The following is a 20,571-nucleotide window of genomic DNA, read 5'->3' as shown; positions in this document are numbered from 1 at the left end:
TGTGTTTGAACGTGAACGTGGTCGGGAGCGCGCATGACCTAATATACTGGCTCTTGGTTGAACGATACTGTTGGAGAAACAGGCTGGAACAGTTGAAAAGGGGGAAACACACTGCTGTAAATATCCCTTTCATGAGGTGCAAAAGTAAAATACACATCTGAACATCTGAAAGCGATTGACAGGCCGAACTTATTCATTGCTACTATTATCTACTTGCATTAAAAACGTAAGGTTATGGTATTATAACACAGGCTTCCTCACTCAGGTAAGTACCCTAACAGGTAAACTTTTCTGTCCTAGCCTGCTAGGCAAAATTAGCCGCCCTACTAACGAGCAACATTTAACGAGTTCATTTACAGATCGAGTCTTAGCGATTATTGGTGGCCAGTGTATAGGCAAAACGGATGTACCGATATAGGATCCTAGGACAGCTAGATAGTAGTTAGCGTCAACGCTATTTAGTTTACGAACCTATGCCGAACAGTAGCTATCTTAGCTAACCTAGTTAACAAATTCTAGCTGGCTATAGACCGTCCATATCAGTGCACAGGTGGAGTTTTAGATACTCGGATCAACTTTTCTTACCATGTGCTACTCACTTTGCTAGCTATGTTTCAATGGTGTGAAATGTTATTTGGCAATTATTCCACACTTATCCGCGTGTTGTGTTGAAGCTCATGTAGTTTTCGTTTATCTTCAAGTCTGTTAGATAATAAGATTATTGGATTAGCGAACAACCGGTTGTTGCGATTAAAAAAAGAACCTACGCATATTGGTGTTTTGTTTGTGTGTTAATCGCGGCACAGATGTCCAGAAATGAATTATTATTTACCTTGTTTTACAATACGCGTGTCTCTTATTCCCCTGTCCTTTGCGATGGCATGTCCACTCCTTCCTGAATCGAAAGCCTGTCGTGTTCATTTTTCTTTTCATTAATAGAGGAATTAATGTAGACTCTCTAGGACATTGACAGCAGTTTCTAAGGACATTTATCTGCTACTCTCCACAGGAGTAGAAAGTAACAATACATGTACTCCACTAATGTACTTAAATTGTGCATTTGAGTATATGTACTGTAATTGGTTACTCAGGATTGTACCCTTCTGCAATTAAGTGATGGATCCTCCTTTTGGCTTCACTACATTTGTCTAAAATCGGTTTTTAAATGTGCAGGGTCATTTGGCCACAGCCTTTCAGCTGAAAATGTGGAGGATGTGAAATGGGCATCTCCTCACTGCAGTGTTACATGTGGAGGCATGTCTCTCAGAGAATCCCCCTTCTCCAGTGGCCTTGCAAGGGCTCTCCACACCCTGGGATGGGCTCTCATCTTCCCCTGCTTCTGGTTCCTGGATCGACTCATTGCTGTCTGCATCTCCACCAGTCTGGAGCGTCGGCAAAGACGGGAGGAAAAGTGCTACTGCTACCTGTACCCGCTCAAGGTCTTCTTCGGCTCCGTTCTCTTCCTTGTCCTCTTCCTCATTTCCACACCGGTTGCCTTGCTGGGGTTCTTGCTGTGGGCCCCGCTCCAGGTCACGCGCCGACCTTTCGCTTACCTCCAGCATGTGGAGACACAGAGCCGTAACACAGTCTGGGAGGAGGCTGGCAAGCTGTCCTTGGGGTTTGTGACCGCCAACCTGTGCCTGCTACCGGACAGCCTGGCTCGCTTCAACAACCTGGGGCACACCCAGCAGCGGGCGGCGACAGTTGGGCAGAGCATCGTGCAGGGCGAAGGCCGTCCGTTCAACCGCTGCAACCAGAACACACCGCTGTATGTGTCTACATCGTTTCCGGCTAGCATGGACATTGTTTGCCTGCTGGAAGTGTTTGATAAGAGGGCAGCTGCGAAGCTGGCTGATGCCTTGCGGCCCTTCTTCGGCCACGTGCTGTGCGACGTCGGGGTCTACGCCTGCCAGCTCTGCGACGTCTGCTGCTCCTTTAAGTTCTTCAACAGTGGCCTGTTCCTGGCCAGCCGTCACCCCGTGCTAAAGGCCCAGTACCACTGCTTCCCCAACAGCCGAGGGGAGGACGCGCTGGCTGCCAAAGGCCTGCTCTCTGTCAAGGTGTGCACGACAAATTCCGCATTCTCTGAGGTTCCTTAGTGTGCTGCTAAATGTATGAAAACACAAAGGTGCTAAATTGAAGTGGCTGGTTTTCCAAGGTACAAATAGGATTACACAAGGAAAAGAAGAAAATGGTTGGATTTTTTAACTGCACCCATCTTCATGCTCTGGAAGGTCAGAAATGTTTTATACCCTTTTCAGGTTAATGTTCTACTTCTAAGGCTTGCAAGCCTGTTAACTTGAACTGTGCTCATAAGGAAGGGAATACATAGCTTTTCAGTGCACGAGACACATTTGCAGATATGAGGGCTTTTCTCTAATTTTTCCGATTAGGGGATGGAGCCATTCGATATGACCAGCTGGATATGGTGACCAAATGGATTGAGGAGTTCCAAAGGGTAAACAGGCAGGAAGATGAAATGGTAGTTTTTGATGTGCTCTGTGGGGACTTCAACTTTGACAACTGCTCTCCTGGTATGTCCTATGTGTGTTTTATAGTGTATAATACACTATTATAGTGTATTATAGTGAAAATATACCTTAATATATTTTTTATAGATTTTGGATATTTGGACAATTCTATTTTACATGAGAAGTTGTTTTATAGCTCTTTTGTATGAGGATCTACATAATGATATAAGAAATCAAATGCAATGATCATTTTAAAATATGTATAAATTACACAGGCACTGTTCATTTGGTGTGTTTTGTGCTGAACAATTATGTGAGTGTTTGAAAACAAAACAAACCCATCCTGAATAAAACACAGACTAATTGTCTTCCTGATGTGCTGTACATACTGTAGACATCATATACATTTGTGTGTGCACTTTGATGTTGAAAATAGAAAATAAATGCATTGTTTATTGAGACAAAGATTAAGCTGTTGTCTCATTGTGCTTAGGTCTGTTTCTTGTCTTGCATGAATAGATGACCATCTGGAGCAGAACCATAGTCTGTTTAATGACTACACAGACCCCTGCAGAGCTGGACCTGGTAGAGAAAAGCCCTGGGTTATAGGTGTGAATCCTTCACTTACACTGCTCAGAATGGGGAAATAGGGGAAGCAAAACAAGCAAACGAAAAGACCCACCAAATTAAGTTGTGTATACACATAGAAGCTTGACTTCCAGAATTTTTCTGTTTCCCCCTCCCCCAAGAAAAATCTTGGAGTGCAACAACATTGTCAACAATATATTTAGTGGTTTAGTTGTAACGAAATCCTAATTTAGATTATACTCACCAAAAGCAATAAAGACTTCTCAAGTGTGAATATAACGGTTCCGCTTATTTAGAGCTGTTGAGTTTTCTTTGTGAGCTATGCTCCCGCCTCCACTCCACAGGCACTCTCCTGCAGCAGCCCACCCTGTATGAGGAGAATGTCAACACGCCAGACAACCTGAAAATGTAAGTCAGAACAGCAAGTCTCTCCACATACATCTGTCTTTTTCTTTCACAGATCACAGATCATGTAAAGAAAACATGCTGATGTTAAACTGTTAAAATGTTAAACAATGAGAATGCAGTAGTGTAAAACAGTACCACCTGTCTTACGAAAGGAAATGGGAAGGGCGCATTCAGGAAGTGCTGTTTTGCTGATTATCAGGTGAATTATGGAAAAATGCTGAATCTGTCTGTTCTATGGATCATAGGACCCGTGCAGGGAAGATCTTTGTAATGACCACACCCTCACTTTTGTGGCTCTCAGTCAAAAAGTCACATGACCACTAATCCCAACTACACACATACATGCACAGCGTGTAACTAGCCTGCATGCTGACTTATTTACTTTAAGAATCAAGTGCTAAATGGTGGACTTTGAATGGAATTTTCAGTTCATAACATAACTTTTCCCTACCATCTTTGCACATGTTAAAGATTCTTTTATTAAAATAAAAGATTTATTATTGTTTCTGCAGGACCCTGGAAGATGAAGAGCAGCGTAAAATGCGCCTGGCCCCACCTGTCTCCTTTGATGCTATTCCTTTTGTGTACCCTGAGACTGGGGAGCCCTGGGTGGGCCGTCGCATCGATTACCTCCTGTACAGAGAGAGCACACTGACCCATCATTTACGAACAGTACGTTTTAAATAATTTTTTTTCCCACCACCCAGTGTTAGTCAGAACCAGATCCCATCTACTACACGTCTTCTCTGCATTGACTGCAGTTTTTCTCCAAGAGTGGGTGAGGGCTTTCTAATTCTTCATCTTGGTTTCTTCTACAAGAGTGGGTGAGGGCCTTTGGATTCTTGATCATTTGCCACAATGCCTAAAACACACCTGGTTAGCATGAAAAAATGAAAAACTGGTTTGAGTGTTAAACCCCAAAAAACAAAAAGCCAACAGATAAGTGATCTCTGTCCAGAGTGCAACAGTGTATCCATTTGGCTCCAGATACTCAATTTTCTCCCAGTTTCAGTGGCTGGCTAGCTGTTGCATAGTACCTACCAGGCAGCAAGAGTGAATGCTACATGTTCATGAAGCATGTCACTGCTTGCTTTCAACCTGCCATCCACGCAGTGGATCAAAGGACATTGTTTTGATCTAAGGTCCAGTGGTGCTTGTAAAACAGAGTTTTAGCTGGTTGAGCTACTCAGGAACTACCACTTGCAATGTACTGTCTTCCCTCAGTCCCCATTGTCTTAGTGTCCCAGGATACTATATAGTTTGCTTTATTGTTTTCCTTTTTTTTTCTGTAGCTATAGTTGTATTCTTAATTGAGTCTGACTAATTAAGCAAAGTTTCCACTTTTTGATCTGCTTTGCAGAGTTAATTGAGCCCTTGCAATGAAAAACAATATATCAACCATTTCTCCTTTTTGTGTCATCGGTTATTTTAGTTTTTTTTTTTATTATTTTATACAAACTTTCCATTAAAATTACATTAAAATTTTAAATAGGCTTGATTTGTTTAATCCTAAATTCACAAATAAATCATTGTTTCCTAATGATTCGACTGCAAAACATTCATTTCTTGGACAGAGTCTGTTAAAAGAAAAAAAAGATTCATATGGTTTCTTCCTTTCATCCTTCAGGAGGTTGAGGAGTTTACATATGTGACTCGGCTAGCTGGCTTAACAGATCACATTCCTGTTGGCTTGAGGCTTAATGTCACCCTGGACTCGGCAGGGGACCCAGCAGGGACAAGGCTGTGAAATACAGCACACTTCATTCCACCAGAGTGCTGATACAAGACCAAAAGAACATACTAAATGTGACTTTCTGGCACAAAATAGGAGGATTCATGTGTTGACATGCAAACATGTATCCTTAATTGCTTGATTTAGTGACAATAATAGGTTGAAAATCAAATGAAGCCATCACATATGTTGTTTGTACCATATGGATTCTTCTGGTAATAATGTTACCCTATACGTAATACATGAGCAGCCGGTACCAAAGTTACATGAGTTTACAATACCAGAGAGAACGTTTGTTACTTAAATATCTATTTTAATAAAATTAGATTATAATATAAACTTTTCAAATGTGTTGTTTTTCTTATTTTTAGTAGCTGAATACAATTCGATTTTTTACTTTTTAATTTTGGTATAATAAAAAAAATTAAACATTGTTGCCATCTTTAACAGATTTTTGTTCAGCAATAGCGTTGCTTCAAATTCAACAGTCATATTCAGGTTTTTCACGGTGATTGAGTGTTGAACATCTTTGTGCCTTTTATTTTGAAAATATGTAATACAGTTTCTGAATTCACATTCATAACAAATATGGCGGACTCGGAAGACGGTGTGTATTTTGTCGTTAACAACATTCCTTCAATTTTTCGGTCTGCTGACCTAAGAAACTATTTTAGCCAGTTTATAGAAAGTGGAGGGTTCTTGTGTTTCCATTACCGACACCGGCCGGAGGTCCGTATAAGGACAGCAGAGTCCGAAGTCGTTCAAACAGGATCAACCGCTCAAGAGCAGGCGAGAGATGGGAATGCTAAGGAGGCTAATGGCGACCAAAAACCAGAGGGCGACAGTAAACATGAAACGTCGTGTTGTTGCGTTGTGGTGGTACGAGGAAAAGAATCTGAACGTTTCACGAAGATGTATGGGGGTAACCAGTGGATCGACTCGAAAGGGAACTGGCTGGCAAAACGCTGCATAATTAGGAGGATCAAAGTATCGGACCACACAGGTGAGTTACGGCTCATTCGTATGCATTGCTTAGATAAATACTTTGGGCTGTACGACAGATGCAGCTTGCTGGCTAAAGAGTTGATTTCTTGTCCGGTACACTATTGTATTTGCCCGAGATTCCACTAGACGAGGGCTTACAATCTAAAAAATGTAACCCACGCTCGCTAATTATTATAGGCGTACAGACATAACAGTTACTGTAGATGTATTATTAATGCTTTTCTCTTTATCTAGATCCTGATCTTTTTCCTTATAAAACGAAGGCCGAGCTGAGGCGACCCATTGCACACACGGAACATTTCACCAAAGCGGACCTCAAAGCTCTGCCCGAGCTGAACCCGCCAGCTCTAATGCCTGTGGGGAATGTGGGGACTCCTATTAGCGTGTTCCTTCAGCTGATCCAGTCCTGCCGTCTGCCTCCGCGCCTCATCCGCAAACTTGGGCTAACCTTCCCAAAGACGGGCTCTCACCGGCGCTACGGCAACGTTCCCTACCAATACCACAACACATGCGTTGTTTCTCTGGATGAAGAGAGCGTGTTTACAGCAGGAGGAGTGGAAATCTCGGGGCCTGGGAGTGCGGCCCTGCCAAAATCCACCAGGAAACCCGGCTTGCTCCCAGAACCTCCAGTCAGAGAGCAAACACCAGAAGCTGAGAGTGAGGACCAGTCAGGACCTGATGATGTATGTTGGCCACAATATATATCCAAATGTTATAACAGAATTTAAATTAATACTTGAAAGTTGATGAGTATGCATGTGCACCGCACTCCACACAACAGTCCAAACCAGTTTGTTGTCAACCTATAGTACTGAAATATTGGGTGGAAGGGTAGAACTAACAGCATGTGTTCTGTAGGATGATGACCGATGTGAAGAATGGGAGCGTCATGAGGCTCTTCATGAGGACGTGACGTCTCAGGAGCGCACCAAAGAACGGCTCTATGAGGAAGAGATCGAGCTGAAGTGGGAGAAAGGAGGATCAGGCCTTGTCTTTTACACAGACGCTCAGTACTGGCAGGAGGAAGAGGGCGGTGCGTGATCCATTGGTTTCCCTAATCCAGCAGTCTACAGAGCAGCAGGAAAATAGATAAATCCTTGAACCAAAAGAGCAGCAGACATCTTTTAAAAAGCAGCTTTCCTAGTGATATGTAAAAGCAAATGGGATCAGTGTGCATCATGGGAAGATTACTACCTTGCTTTGTCCCATTTCATTTTGAGACACTTGGCGCAGAGTCAGCAATAGGAACTGTCATTTATTGTCATTTAAATTTTTTTTACACAGTCATGATGTCTGGTCCCTTTCTCCTTCAATGCCAGTGGCAGTTGTAATAATATTTTTCTTCTTTTAATTTTCTTCTCTGTAGATTTTGATGAGCAAACAGCAGATGACTGGGATGTAGACATGAGTGTCTACTATGACAAAGGTAGACTGTTGTTACCATATTATTACTATAACACTAAGACATAAGACACTGGTGGCTCTAATTATCTTTGATAGTCAACCTGTTAACTTATTCACATTGTGGCAGGAGTTACATCATGGTTTCCATTGTGCTCAGATGTGAAGGTGAATTATATTATTAAATTAGAGAATTAGCTGTACTAATTGCACTGGTTCGATCAGGCTGTGGCTGTGGTCATGACATGTGATCATTATTACATTCTTCTTGAGCAGACGGTGGTGACATGGACTCCAGAGATTACGTTCGTATGCGCTATGAGAAAAGGCTAAGGGAGGGCCTGGAAGAGGGGTCTAGCCAGCAAAAAATTGGCATGTTTGAAAAGTTCACCAAGGTAAAAATGTAGATGTCAAATGTAGGTAGCATACTTCTTACCGCTGTATTATATTTCCTTAGTTTTTTTACACAGCATGTAGCTTTACATGGTTTGTTGAATGGGGTCAACTTATACTCACAAGGGCTACCAAATATTTTGTATTCTGTGTGTGTGTGTGTGTGTAGGGCGTGGGGCGGCGTGTGATGGAGAAGCAGGGCTGGAGGGATGGTGAGGGTCTTGGCCAAACCTGCATTGGCATACCTGAAGCTCTGGAGAATGATGGACAGCATCCAAACTGTAAAAGAGGCTTCGGGTCAGTGCTCATGCCTTCAAATGTTTTGTTTTTTTTTTCCCAAAAAAATTCAAACAAGCAGGAACCACACTGCTCAACATAAAATTATACATTTGAACATTTCCAAAAATTCTCATTCTTTATCTCTTTGTATTTCAGAAAATGAAACCAACTATATTACACTGATTTATTATCTTACAAATCATGTAGATAAATGCAACAGTGTGATCACTATATAAAGAGCTATGCGTTATTTAAGGATGGGCGAAATGAATTACTTTCACATAATTCATTTTTCACATAAATCAATGTACAGCTTGCATTTTTGGACAGGAATAACACAGGACAATTAAAACTGGACAGTTTTTTATAGGTCATGTGAGATGTTAAATGTGCTCGAGATTACCTTAAGAAAGCCCAAAAACTTAATGAATCTAGTCTGAATCAGGACATATAGTGTCTGAGACAAAACTGAGTCCAAATCAGGGCTTGCGTGGCTGAGTCAGGGACCATGACCAGAAAAATGTTAATTTCATGAATAAAAATGTAAATGCCAAATATAAATTGAACATGGCTTACAGTAAAAGTACAGTAAAACTGCCAGTTTTCCTAAAACTTTAACAATGAAATAATAAATAATGTATTAAAACTCAAAGTAATAATTATATGTGAATTTATTGAACATAGGTTATATTTAAGTTACAACGTGTGCACTAGCAGGCATAGAGATTTGAATTTTTTATCACAAAAACATAATTTTTACATTTTACGATTACCATAATTTTTGTCCATGGATCAGACATTGTAGGATTTTGAGAAGAAATGTTGAGTCTCCAGTGATCAACACGATGTTAAAATTACCTCGAGTGGTCTTGTGTAATGCAACACTAAATATTGACTCATGGACTACACTAGATATTGTCCTCACCAGAATTCTTACATTTGTAATAAAGCCTGCATGTTACTAAGGAATTTTTTTTTTTTTTTTGCAGGTATCATGGAGAAAAGCTCAGCTCTTTTCAACCACTTAAAAAACCTCGGCCAGATTTTCATATATCAACTGTTTATGACAAGCCTAAAGACATTGACCAGGGCGACACTCTCCTCCGACGGCAACCAAACACCAGCATGAAATACACAGACTGGCGGTCAGGGGGCAGCAATGAGTCGAACAAGTGAACAAACAGTTGTTGGTTAATTAATTTAATATTTAACTCAGTTTTAGTGAGCCTTTGATTAAACATTTTGTACACCTAAATATACTGATACTGTTTTTGATAGGGTTGGAATTTATACCAAACTAATCGCCCTGTTTAAAAGGGTGTGTTTGTTTTCGGATGTATTTCAGTTTTCAGTAACGTTTTCTTCATTGCACTGTGAAAGAATATTTTATTATTTTATTAAAGCACATGGAAGCAAAAACGTGAAATTGTTTAATTGTTCAACGAAATGTGATATAACTACTTGTAAGTCGGTGTTTTGTGCCACCTAGAGTGATTTAGTTAATCAAGGATCATATTTCTAGTGCATCTGGAAGTGGGGCAATTTTATTCTCCATGAATGCTGGTTAAGGTGGTGTGGTGGAAAGCCAAAGAAACAAAACAGTCATGTAATTTGAAAGATCGTATAGTTTCAGATTAGCCGACTTTGGTAAGACTTTTATCAATACAGAAGAAGAGTGGAAATAGCAGTCATTTGGGTTATACCGTCGCTGCGTTCACGCTGCTTCATGAACGGACACGTCACGAAGGTCGGGCTGTAGCTGACGGAAAAATGGCGACCATCTACATCAGTCTCAGCTTGTAAGTATCTTGTTGGCTAATTGTTCCATTTAAATTTACTGTTGCTAACTTAACGGTTGTTGGCAGTTTGCTGTAAAACCAGATCACGTTCATTCCAAAAGTTAAACCGCAGAGACACCTGTGATTCTGGTGTTTCATATCTGGCTGTGTTACTAGGTTAGCTAGCTAGCAACCAAGTTGTTCTCCCTCAGCTATTAACCAAACGTTACCGTGTTCATCTGGTCTGTGATCACTAACGTAAGCTAAATGAACGTGATCACTTGCTAAATGAACGTGATCACTGGCTAAATGAAAATGATCACTAGCTAACGCTAAATGAATGATGTCCGCCACTCACCGTAATGTTTACAGTAACGTTAGTTGGGTTGTTGGATGGTAGCGAGAGCCAGCGACTACTTTTATAGCTAGCAACTATCTATATTACGCTAGCTCCTGCTTGTCAGACCGAAGGTTAGCGACATAACGTTTAGCCGGCTGGTTGTTTCTGAATCAACGTGCTTCGTATAAACTCTCTCGTAATCGGGACTATCGAAGATAAATAAATATCGTTATGGCGCTGTTGTGCTGTACACTTCAGAAGTACCTATGCTAGCTATGCAGACCGATTTTAGCAGTTAAAATAACTCTTGAAAGGAGTCGGAACAAGGGATTTATAGAATAAGGGGTAATGTCATTTAAGATATTTATGAAGAATGTGTACTTTGGCACAAATAATTAGTAGTTTAGCTCTTCTATTATATGATCGCTGTTACTTTGACACTTGCCGGTTTTGCGCAACGCTAAGGCGATTCATATGTAAATCCAAACGGTCCAGTGCCAAAACTGCTACCTGTGTCCCATCACGCGTTGTGCAGCTTAAACAAATAACGTTAACGTAATTAATCACCCAGACGGTATCCTGTAGGCCTAAAATAAACTAATGTAATTATTTACATTCCACGTTATAAAAGTTGTCAAGTCACTTTTAAAGGCATTTTGTTGGAAGTTCCATGTTGATTTTACGGCCCCATTATAGTTTTATTTTTGTTTTTGTTGATTAGTTTATAATATTTTTTTTTAAATAAATCACTGACATTTTTCTATATTGTAGCACGTTCTTTAGTAGCCCATACCGGCATTGTTGCGCAAAGAGTAAATGACGATACACTACACAACATACACTAAATAAAGTTTTATAATTGTTCTTCACAAGGCACTTAGTAACCATTGAATACCAGTTGTGGTCATTGTTCTTGAGCTTACTTGAATTGTGCTAAAGCTAAATATCTCAATGGACATAAGTTTTAGTGTAAAAAGTGTGGAAAATGCTGAAAGAGTGTCACACACAGGTTCACCTTGGCGTTTGTCGTTTGCATCCTCTGTAGGCACACCACCCCTGAGAAGTTTTACATTGAGGCATGCGATGATGGTGCCAACGAAGTCCTCACCATTGACAGGGTGTCCACAGAAATGACCCTCATAGGTACAGCAGGAGCAGTGCTCTGTGGTGGATGCACTAATGAGACTGGCCACCCACAGCACTGCATAACTTTGTCATTTTCCCTCCTAGATTTTCTTGGATTGAGCTCTTGGCTTGATAACTGTTGGATGAGTTGAATCAGCAGGGAATATGTGCAGTGCTGTGGCCTTGCTGGACCCTTTGAATCCTTTGTAGGGACACTGTAATATAGTAGGCTGCATTACTGTCTCTCACAGCTAACTTGGTTGCCATATTGATGTGGGCTATTGAGTAATGTTGCTGAATGTGTTTAGTACATGTCATTGCACATGTGATAGTCAGGTTGGTAGTGTTCTGGAGTGTTTCAGATGTCGTTGTTCTCTTTGCATTAGAACAGAGTTCTGCAGTCCATTGCATTACACCTACATTTGGTTTTGCTTTGAATGGATGTTTGCAGGGAGGAAGGACATCCCTCCGTCAGCTGTGACCCGGCCGATATGTGGCATCATGGGAACGTTGCGGCTGGTAGCAGGTTAGTGCTTCGCAGCATTGCATTTGTAAACCAGTGACACTATTCCATGGGCTCATCGGTTAAAGGCCCTAACACAGTTACCAACAAACGAAAGCTGATGGGAAGAAATGAGCACAATGGTATGTCGATGATGCTAACTGTCCCCCACTAGATTGCACTTGCACATGTGGCTGATTAGGATGAACTTTTGTTTTTGAGCTGGAGTTTTTAGAAGGGCTACAGTGTTTTTCTCAGCAGCATCTCTACTTGCCTTGCGCCCTTTGTTTCAGGCATGTACCTCGTTGTGATCACAAAGAAGAAGAAAGTCGGCGATCTTCTGGGTCATGCGGTTTGGAAGGCTGTGGAGTTTGACGTGATCTCCTATAAGAAGACCGTGCTGCACCTCACCGACAACCAGGTTTGGCTGCTCGCCCTCAGGTGCTGTGCTATACAAATGGCAGGCGTTGTTGGGTTTTGTGGTCTCGCTTTCCGCTGAACTGAGCTAAACCCTCCACACCTCCCACCATGTGTAAGCTGACAGATGAAGCTTTGTGGGTTATTTTTTTTAAGCAAAGTCAAGAACTAGTTCCTTACTGTGGTTTTCTTGCTGATTTTCTGTCACTGTGTCACAGTGGTGGTGTTATGTTTGAGTTTAGCAGTGGTTTTTTTTTTGTTGTTAGTTTACAGCCTGTTGACTGACCACACTGTGTTTGAATCAGATGTGATATAAAACAGATGGCTAGTGCTGTGCATCGTTTGCGATACCCTGTTTTCTGTTTCAGAGCCATTTATTTTTATACGTGTTCATGCTGGCAGACTAAACCAAAAAAAAGATGAACATTTTTGTGAAAAGGGTTTTACAATGAAATGTGATTAAATCATAGAGGGTCTAATAATACAACATGTTTTGGACTTCACTCTTCAGATGCAGGACAACAAAGCCTTTCTCGCTATGATCAATAACGTCCTGAACACAGACGGTTTTTACTTCGCCACAGACTACGATCTCACACACACCCTACAGCGTCTGGCTAATACCAGTCCTGAGTTCCAGGAGATGAGTCTGCTGGAGAGGGTGAGTGAGGGTAGGGATTGATTTTGCAGAGTCTGGGAAGGGGTGGGGTGGTCCTTCTAGTGGCATGAAGGATGGCTGTATGTCTCTTGAGACTTTCAACTCGTCAAGGAGGCCCGCCTGTTAAAGCCTACTTGAATTTTGTCACGTGTAGGCAGACCAGCGGTTTGTGTGGAACGGTCATCTCCTGAGAGAGTTCATTGCACAGCCAGAGGTAAGTGAAAAGGTTTTTGTAGTCAGCTGAGGAGATTTGCTGTAAGCCAATACTGAACTGTATGAACTGAATTAAGCGACCTTGAGTCTAGTGCTGTATAAATAAAATGCATGTTGATGATGATGATGATGAAGAATCATTTTTTCTCAGACAAATATCACCTTCACTAAAGCTACATGCTGTTCCAGTATCTCCTCCCTTTCCCTGAAGTACAGTCAGTAATTCCTTGGCATGTTTAATTATTAACACTGGGCTTTCTCTTGCAGCTACACAGGTTTGCCTGTCCTGTCGTCCATGGCTGTATCCTTAACGGACTGTGTGGAGACTGTAGACTTCATTTTTTATTTCATCACTACAGGACTGGAGGAATCAGAGCAGTGTCTGCTGTCTGGACGGATCCCATCTGATGCACATTTGAACTACACCTGACATGCCTGATTCAATAGTCTAAAACAATTTGAGCAGTAGTAGCACTTGTTTTGTTTCGTTTTTTTGAAGTGGGCTCGCTCCCAGGTAGCCCAGCCTGTGGTCAGTGCTGATTTGAGGGTGTGGCTTTTCTCTTTCAAACCTCCTTAACTGCCGCCCCTCCCAGTCATTGCAATGAGGACCTGCTGCATCAATGGCAAATACTTTGACTGGAATCTCATTTCCAGACGGAGCTGCTTCCGCGCCGGGGTGCGATACTACGTCCGAGGTGTTGACTCTGACAACTCTACTCCCAATGTCATGGTTTAACATGTTTTGTTTTTTTGTTTTGTTTTTTTTTTTAAATTGTTGATAATATAGCACAACAGAGTGTCCTACTCACATTTTTGTATTATTTCACTTCTGTCATACATGAGCCAGGTGATCGGTGTCCTTACCTGGTCCCTGTGGTTTGGAGCTGAAGTCTTACAAGTACCATCCATCTGAGCTTCTAATAATAATCTGTCGCTCCCTTCAGGAATTGACTCTGAGGGTCATGCCGCCAACTTTGTGGAGACGGAGCAGATTGTTCAGTATAATGGTGCAAAGGCCTCTTTTGTACAGGTGAGTCTCATAAAACATGACTCATATGCCTATGCATGGGCTGTATTGTCAGTAACGCTGCTTATTGGTGCTCAGGTTTTCTCAGTGATTCTGCAACAGAAACATAAAGGAAACCTTGTGTTGTCCTCCAGAGTGTGATAAACAGCAGAGTAGCATAAAGGACAAGCACATTCTGTAAAGTACTGATGCAGGTTCTAGGCAGAACTTAACGGAAGGTTACGGAGAGGCTAGACCTAGTTTAGTATAAATGGAGCCCTCATTCAGGACAAACCACTTCCATCTCACAGTGTTATGCTGCTCTTTCAGGCCACAGAGAACATAGGCAATGAAGGAAGAATTGCGAGAAATGGTGACTGTTTACAATACACTCCCCACTCACCTCTTTATGTGAACGTAAATAGACCCAAGATTCGCATTACATTACGGTATATTCGATTTGGAATATATTAACATATTGCAGTAAATTTCAGTTTCATTCAGGCTCTTTTCCACAGCCCGCAAGGGCACACAAGAGTCGAGCACCACAATGGAATTTCCTTCCCAGTGGAATGCATCCACTCTCAGCAGCGTTGGCTTTGTTTGTTTGTTTTTTTGTGGAGTTTGATTTTAACAGCGCACAGCTTGCAAGCTCTCCTAGTGTCTCTCCTGAGCTTTTTCTCACATGGACTTGCCTCGTGTCTCTGCTTGACTCCTCCAGACACGAGGCTCCATTCCTTTCTTCTGGTCCCAGCGACCAAACCTCAGATACAAACCCAAACCACAGATAAGCAAGTCTGGCAATCATGTGAGTTCTGCCTATTTTTTAGATTAACAAAATACTAATGATAAGACTGTACTTTCTACAGTGAGTCTAGAATGTTCTTACTTTCTATAAATTCACATTAAAAAATAGGTCTATATTGTAAATAGCTTGTGTTTTTCTTTTCCCCCCACTCTGTTACAGCTGGATGGGTTCCAGAGACATTTTGACTCCCAGATCATAACCTATGGCAGACAAGTCATTTTAAACTTGGTGTGTAGTTTCATGTTCCCTATACAATTCTCAGAGAAACAGTAATGACATTTTTGTCTGTAGTACAGGATCAGAAAATGCAGCATGTGACAGACCCACAGCTCTGTGCAGTCCATCATCAGTCTTAATTATTGCCTGTGTCAGACAAGTAGCACAAGTTACTTTCATCGTGGATAAACATAGGACAGCTTGTAAGAAATCCTTGACCTCATCCTTGTAACTACAAAGACCGTAACTCAGGAGCTACTTTCTTTCACTGCTTGCTGTGTGTTGCCACTTATCTATTTGTTGTATCTAGGTTAATCAGAAAGGCTCAGAGAAACCTCTAGAACTCGCTTTCGCCAAGATGGTGGAAAGCCTTGGCAATGGCATGATCAAGTGAGTGAGCCGTCGAGCGCTACAGCTAATGTTGCAGGCCTGTGTACTGGAGCGGCTGACCATACTTTTCTCCTGCAGGTACGTGGCGTTCGACTTCCATAAGGAGTGTAGCCGGATGAGGTGGCATCGTCTGCAGATCCTTGTGGAAATGGTGGCTGACTTACAGAACGAGTTTGGGTACGCCCGTCACGCGACACTTTGGGACACGAGCCTGTCAGGAGATGTCCAGGCTGAAGACCAAGGCAGCATGTTATCACGTACTTGTGGTGATAGTCCAGATCAAAGGGGCAGTGGTAGCTCAGTGGTTAACCAATCAAGTGGTACTTGACTTGTAATAGGAAGGTTGCTGGTTCAAGCCCCACCGCTGCCAAGTTGCCACTATTAGGCCCTTAACCCTCAGTTGCTCAAGTTGTACTCAGTCATAACTGTAAGTCGCTTTGGATAAACGCATCAGCTAAATGCTGTAAACCTGGACGCTCGAGACTCTGTCTTGATCTTGAGCCAAACCTTGAGGGTTTCGGTATTTCGATGGGTTTTGGCTGCAGTTCTATTGACTGTATGTACACAGACTGAGTGTGTGTAACATTTTGAGTGTGCACTGCAGTGTGTGCGATAGGTTATCAATTGGCTAAGAGTGTTCCTGTCATGAGGTTGTCTCTTTGAACAGCTACTTCCTGGTGGACGCAGATGGAGCAGTCCAAGTCCAGCAGGAGGGGACGTTTCGCAGCAACTGCATGGATTGTCTGGACCGTACCAATGTCATCCAGAGTCTGCTGGCCAGGCGATCACTGCAATCTCAGCTAGGGGTGAGGCCCCTAATTACCAGTTACCATATGTACACTTGGCACTACACCCCCTGCATTTATGCATTCAGCAACTGATCTCCGTCAGGCCGTGGGTGTTTGTGTGGGTATACGTTTATAGCTTCAAGGCTGTGCTTTTCTGAAATTTTCTTCCCACTGTTTGATTTACCTGCAGAAGATGGGGGTCCTTCATGTTGTCCAGAGGATTGAAGATCAGGCTGATTTTGAAAAGATATACAAGAATAGTGAGAGCTCTGACCTTCATTGAAAATCTTCTTTGCATGCTGACTCAGTTTCACTGTCTGTCTCACCTTTTCTCTCTCTCATTCCCTCCCTCTTCAGCATGGGCTGACAATGCTAACGCCTGTGCCAAGCAGTACGCAGGCACAGGAGCGCTAAAGACAGACTTCACACGGTGAGTGCCCATTGACAGATGCGCGCGGGCGCACACACACAGCAGGCTGTAGGCTCCGTCAACCGTCCACTGAAGCTTTTCGTGGGAACACCATGAACACAACTACAACAAACAAATTAGCACCACCAACAGTGTCCAGAGAATCCTAAACAGTCCTGAGTGTGTATCTGTGAAGAGGGAGATGCATAGTGTGTGGATGGATGGATGGATGGATGGATGGTGGTTGACTGACCAGTACATGAAATGGGTTTTGTTTGTTTGTGTGTGTGTGTGTGTGTGTGTGTGTGTGTGTAGGACAGGAAAGAGGACACGGTGGGGTCTGCTGATGGATGGCTGGAACTCCATGATCAGATACTACAAGAACAACTTCTCTGATGGCTTCAGACAGGTGCTGACAGGCCAACATGCTGTGGGAGTACCACCCCCTTCATAAAGTGTTTAGTAGGATACAAAATGCAATCTGCGGTCCGGACTCTTAGTCTGAGAGGGTTTATCCATTTCATGTCCTATTCCTTTCTTCCTATTTTCTTTCTTTTATCCCTTTCTCTCTTTTTATCCTTTCTATCTGTCTGTCTTTCATATCTTCCTTCCCAGGACTCCATTGACCTGTTCTTAGGGAACTATGCAGTGGATGAGCTGGACATCAGCACTGCTCTTCATGATCCCAAAGACTGGAAGTTCCTTACGGTGAGGGTGAGGGTGAGGGTGAGAGAGGGACGGAAAGACTGGCCATGTTTGTGAAACTCTAAAAATTGGCTCTGTTGTTTCAGCTGCCGATCATCATGGTAGTGGCATTCTCCATGTGCATCATCTGCCTTCTGATGGCTGGTAAGAACTCCTTTTGGCTGTTGAGTGCTGTTGTCTTTGAGGCAGATTTCTAAGCAGCAAAATTAACACAATGAAAATGTTCATTTTAACTTGCTTCACTAGTATAGCTATGGTGATTTCACTCCCCAGGTGACACATGGACGGAGACGTTGGCGTATGTGCTGTTCTGGGGCATGGCGAGCGTGGTCACGGCTGGGGTCATCCTCTTCAATGGGCGGGACTTTGTTGATGCACCTAAGCTGGTCCAGAAGGAGAAAATGGACTGAGTGTGCGTGTGTGGAAAGCAGCTGGGTCCTGGTGACTCCTCTTCATCCTCGTCCTCATCCTCTGCCCTATCCTACTCTCGCCTACGCCATGGCTGGAGCCTGTACTGATGCCTCTCCATCATAGTCATCGTCGCACACAGTGAGAGAGAGTAAAAGGAGGAGGAGGAGGAGGAGGAGGAGCGGAGCCAGGCGGGGCCACAGTGGGGTGCGTTATAGAGACAAGTGGTGTTAACCACACACACGCACGCACGCTGCTCTCCACACGGCAGTATCATCTCAGAGCACCAGCTCATCTCTGACTGGACAGAGGAGAGCGCTATTCCTTGGCGCAAAGCTACACTGGCAAGACTAGAGCCCTAAAGCCCTTTAGGTTTTGGTGAGCTCCCCTACTCCTGTTCCACTCCTAAGGCCGTGTAGTCCCTTCTAATAATAATGTAGCTCTTATTCAATTCTAGAATCTTGATGAGAATTCCAGAATCACGTACAAAAAACCCCCCCGAATTCTCGATCAGTGACGCATTCTGGCCCCCACCTTTCTGGCACTTCCACATTAAACTCTGTGTTTGATGGATGCATGTTTTAGCTGTCGTGCCAGTAGCTGGCATGCCTGTCTACTGATTCATGCCCCTCACTGTTGTCTGTCAAATATGTTAAGGGTGATTTCTCTGCCTCTGTCCACACATTTACAAGGTTATTGAACATTTCTCAATCAGAGGCAGGCTACATCTTTGATGGCCAAAGTGTTATTTAATGTGTGTCAATTTATCATATGGTCTTCCCGCCATGAGACTGCTGCCTTGCCATGAGTTTCTATCAGTGAAATATTTTATCTGAGCTCCGTCAATATCATGATCTATTGGAGAGACAGAAAGTTTAGTTAGACCGAACTTGTTCTAGACCATGGTCTGAGACCACAACACACACACTGGGACCAAGAGTCTTAATGATGGTGATATGCTGCTGGTTTATGGGGATGTCAGAGCTCCATCCTTTCCTTGCTGACTGAGGTTACTGAGGATGGATGAATCTGCTTGCCACTGACCCATGTAACATTTCTATTGCATCCCTCCCTCCCTGCAATGCACCTGCTCCCCATCACTGCACACTTGCCCTTATCGCTTACTCATTCTCTCTCTGGGTTGGTTGTAGCTTTGTAAATTCCATATGGGATGATCGTTTGCCTTAAACTGGGGAAAGGAGTGCCAACCTGTGCATGAGGGAGAAATGTACATAAACAACATTCTGTTGTGCAGGATTTCCTTGGTATGTCTAGGATCTGCCTTATCGGAGAATGTAAAAGTAAAGCTGTTATTATTGTTATTAAATTGATAATCATTATTTTGTATTGTTCTTCCATTCTGTTAATATGGTTTCAGAAAGTATTTTTTTCAACCCACCATATCAGCTCAGTGACTGATTTTATGCCCTACTGGCCTTCTAGATTACTGATAAATTAAGCATCAGTTGATGCACTTTTTTCACTGTTTCCCAAAACTAGTTTCACATATTCATACACCAGTTTGTCTACTGCATTAAATAACATTCACTTAAAAATACAATAAATAAGTTGTCTAGTTGTCTGTCTGTAAAGATACATGTGGAGAAATAGAACTATATTACAATAAAAGTAAATGTTCAAATACATATGCAAATTGACAAAATATAAATAAATGTGGAAATAAATCTAGAAGTTTAAAAAGAAAGCTAAAAAAATGTTTAATGCAAACAATTGGGGTAATCTTGTAGAATATATTTTTGTTCGAGATTGAATGGATCAAACAGGCTGACATCAAGAAACGCGTCAAATTAATTTGGAAATCTAATCTGGAAAAATAAAAAATACGAATATGAATGAATAGCATAACAAATTAATAATAAGGCCTTTTATTTAATATATTTGCGCACTTATTCGCATCTTTTTTTCTATTGTATTTTCTTGATTTCCACGTCTGTTTTAGTAGTTTTACCAGTTTAATAAGTTGCCTTTCCACTAAAAGGCTCGTCTACCTTTTACAGAATTGTTTTGAATAACCTGATTATTAGAGACGAAGGTGGTTGTTCTAACGGCTGAGAGGATTCTTGTTTAGTTGCCTCTCGTGCAACATCTTCCTTACAGGCAGAGATGAACACTTAACCCAAGTGTTTGGTTTCCCAACTGACTACAGTAATGAGTACCTGTGCCAAAGTCCTTTTTTTGCTGTTTTTTGCGTCAATAGCGTTATTCGTGTATTTAGGTACAAAAGAGATACCCGTGAGGCCATTGTGTAAGTAATCTGAATAACTTGGATAAAATGTAACCTTAAAACACATTATTGCAGCTATAGCTACCACTAGCAGTGCCTTTCTTGCTAGCTAGTGAACCTAGCTAAGCGTTCTCTGCTAATTAGCTATCTAAACAACAACAAAAAAAACAACTACAAATTTCAACAGATAGCTGAGTTAACTGATTCAATCTTGATTTGTCACTTTTTAAAATCTACAATACAAATTTGAATAACTTGACGATCCAAACACTGTTACTTCACAGTG

The 20,571-nt window shown here is 42.1% G+C and overlaps 3 protein-coding genes across 3 annotated transcripts; all 3 read left to right on the top strand.

Annotated features, from left to right (window-relative positions):
- The first annotated feature begins 77 nt into the window (after window positions 1-77).
- On the top strand, window positions 78-5,498 carry smpd5 (sphingomyelin phosphodiesterase 5). The gene is made up of 8 exons (XM_027005389.3): window positions 78-265; window positions 1,174-2,060; window positions 2,159-2,234; window positions 2,394-2,534; window positions 2,991-3,080; window positions 3,404-3,467; window positions 3,980-4,139; window positions 5,095-5,498. The coding sequence occupies exons 2-8, from the start codon at window positions 1,257-1,259 to the stop codon at window positions 5,212-5,214; spliced, it is 1,455 nt and encodes a 484-aa protein (XP_026861190.2). The 5' UTR covers window positions 78-265; window positions 1,174-1,256; the 3' UTR covers window positions 5,215-5,498.
- Window positions 5,499-5,644: 146 nt separating this feature from the next.
- Window positions 5,645-9,717, top strand: gpatch3 (G patch domain containing 3). Its single transcript, XM_027005359.3, has 7 exons — window positions 5,645-6,202; window positions 6,439-6,887; window positions 7,063-7,237; window positions 7,571-7,630; window positions 7,882-8,000; window positions 8,168-8,295; window positions 9,267-9,717. Exons 1-7 carry the CDS (start codon window positions 5,788-5,790, stop codon window positions 9,451-9,453), a joined length of 1,533 nt encoding a protein of 510 aa, XP_026861160.2. The 5' UTR covers window positions 5,645-5,787; the 3' UTR covers window positions 9,454-9,717.
- A 236-nt stretch (window positions 9,718-9,953) lies between these two features.
- On the top strand, window positions 9,954-19,380 carry sacm1lb (SAC1 like phosphatidylinositide phosphatase b). The gene is made up of 20 exons (XM_027005358.3): window positions 9,954-10,076; window positions 11,441-11,538; window positions 11,972-12,046; window positions 12,316-12,443; window positions 12,951-13,100; window positions 13,252-13,311; window positions 13,578-13,611; window positions 13,904-14,005; window positions 14,255-14,340; window positions 15,038-15,124; window positions 15,284-15,352; window positions 15,651-15,730; window positions 15,809-15,907; window positions 16,398-16,536; window positions 16,709-16,778; window positions 16,876-16,948; window positions 17,243-17,336; window positions 17,543-17,635; window positions 17,719-17,776; window positions 17,906-19,380. Exons 1-20 carry the CDS (start codon window positions 10,048-10,050, stop codon window positions 18,040-18,042), a joined length of 1,761 nt encoding a protein of 586 aa, XP_026861159.2. The 5' UTR covers window positions 9,954-10,047; the 3' UTR covers window positions 18,043-19,380.
- Window positions 19,381-20,571: the final 1,191 nt, after the last annotated feature.

The sequence above is a fragment of the Electrophorus electricus genome, chromosome 1 (assembly GCF_041902795.1).
Source record: "Electrophorus electricus isolate QZ-2024a chromosome 1, ASM4190279v1, whole genome shotgun sequence".
Lineage (NCBI taxonomy): Eukaryota > Metazoa > Chordata > Actinopteri > Gymnotiformes > Gymnotidae > Electrophorus > Electrophorus electricus.
The sequence above is the reverse complement of the archived record's forward strand: the minus strand, read 5'-3'. Positions and strand labels throughout refer to the sequence as shown.

Excerpts from the sequence above, each read along its gene's own strand:
- gpatch3 (XM_027005359.3), top strand. The coding sequence starts at position 5,788 with ATGGCGGACTCGGAAGACGGTGTGTATTTTGTCGTTAACAACATTCCT. Across the intron at positions 6,203-6,438 it reads CAAAGTATCGGACCACACAG|ATCCTGATCTTTTTCCTTAT; the intron begins GTGAGTTACGGC and ends CTCTTTATCTAG. Across the intron at positions 7,631-7,881 it reads GAGTGTCTACTATGACAAAG|ACGGTGGTGACATGGACTCC; the intron begins GTAGACTGTTGT and ends CTTCTTGAGCAG.
- sacm1lb (XM_027005358.3), top strand. The coding sequence starts at position 10,048 with ATGGCGACCATCTACATCAGTCTCAGCTT. Across the intron at positions 13,612-13,903 it reads CTGTCCTGTCGTCCATGGCT|TCATTGCAATGAGGACCTGC; the intron begins GTATCCTTAACG and ends CGCCCCTCCCAG. Across the intron at positions 17,636-17,718 it reads AAGACTGGAAGTTCCTTACG|CTGCCGATCATCATGGTAGT; the intron begins GTGAGGGTGAGG and ends CTGTTGTTTCAG.
- smpd5 (XM_027005389.3), top strand. The coding sequence starts at position 1,257 with ATGTCTCTCAGAGAATCCCCCTTCTCCAGTGGCCTTGCAAGGGCTCTC. Across the intron at positions 3,081-3,403 it reads AGAAAAGCCCTGGGTTATAG|GCACTCTCCTGCAGCAGCCC; the intron begins GTGTGAATCCTT and ends TCCACTCCACAG. Across the intron at positions 4,140-5,094 it reads TGACCCATCATTTACGAACA|GAGGTTGAGGAGTTTACATA; the intron begins GTACGTTTTAAA and ends TTCATCCTTCAG.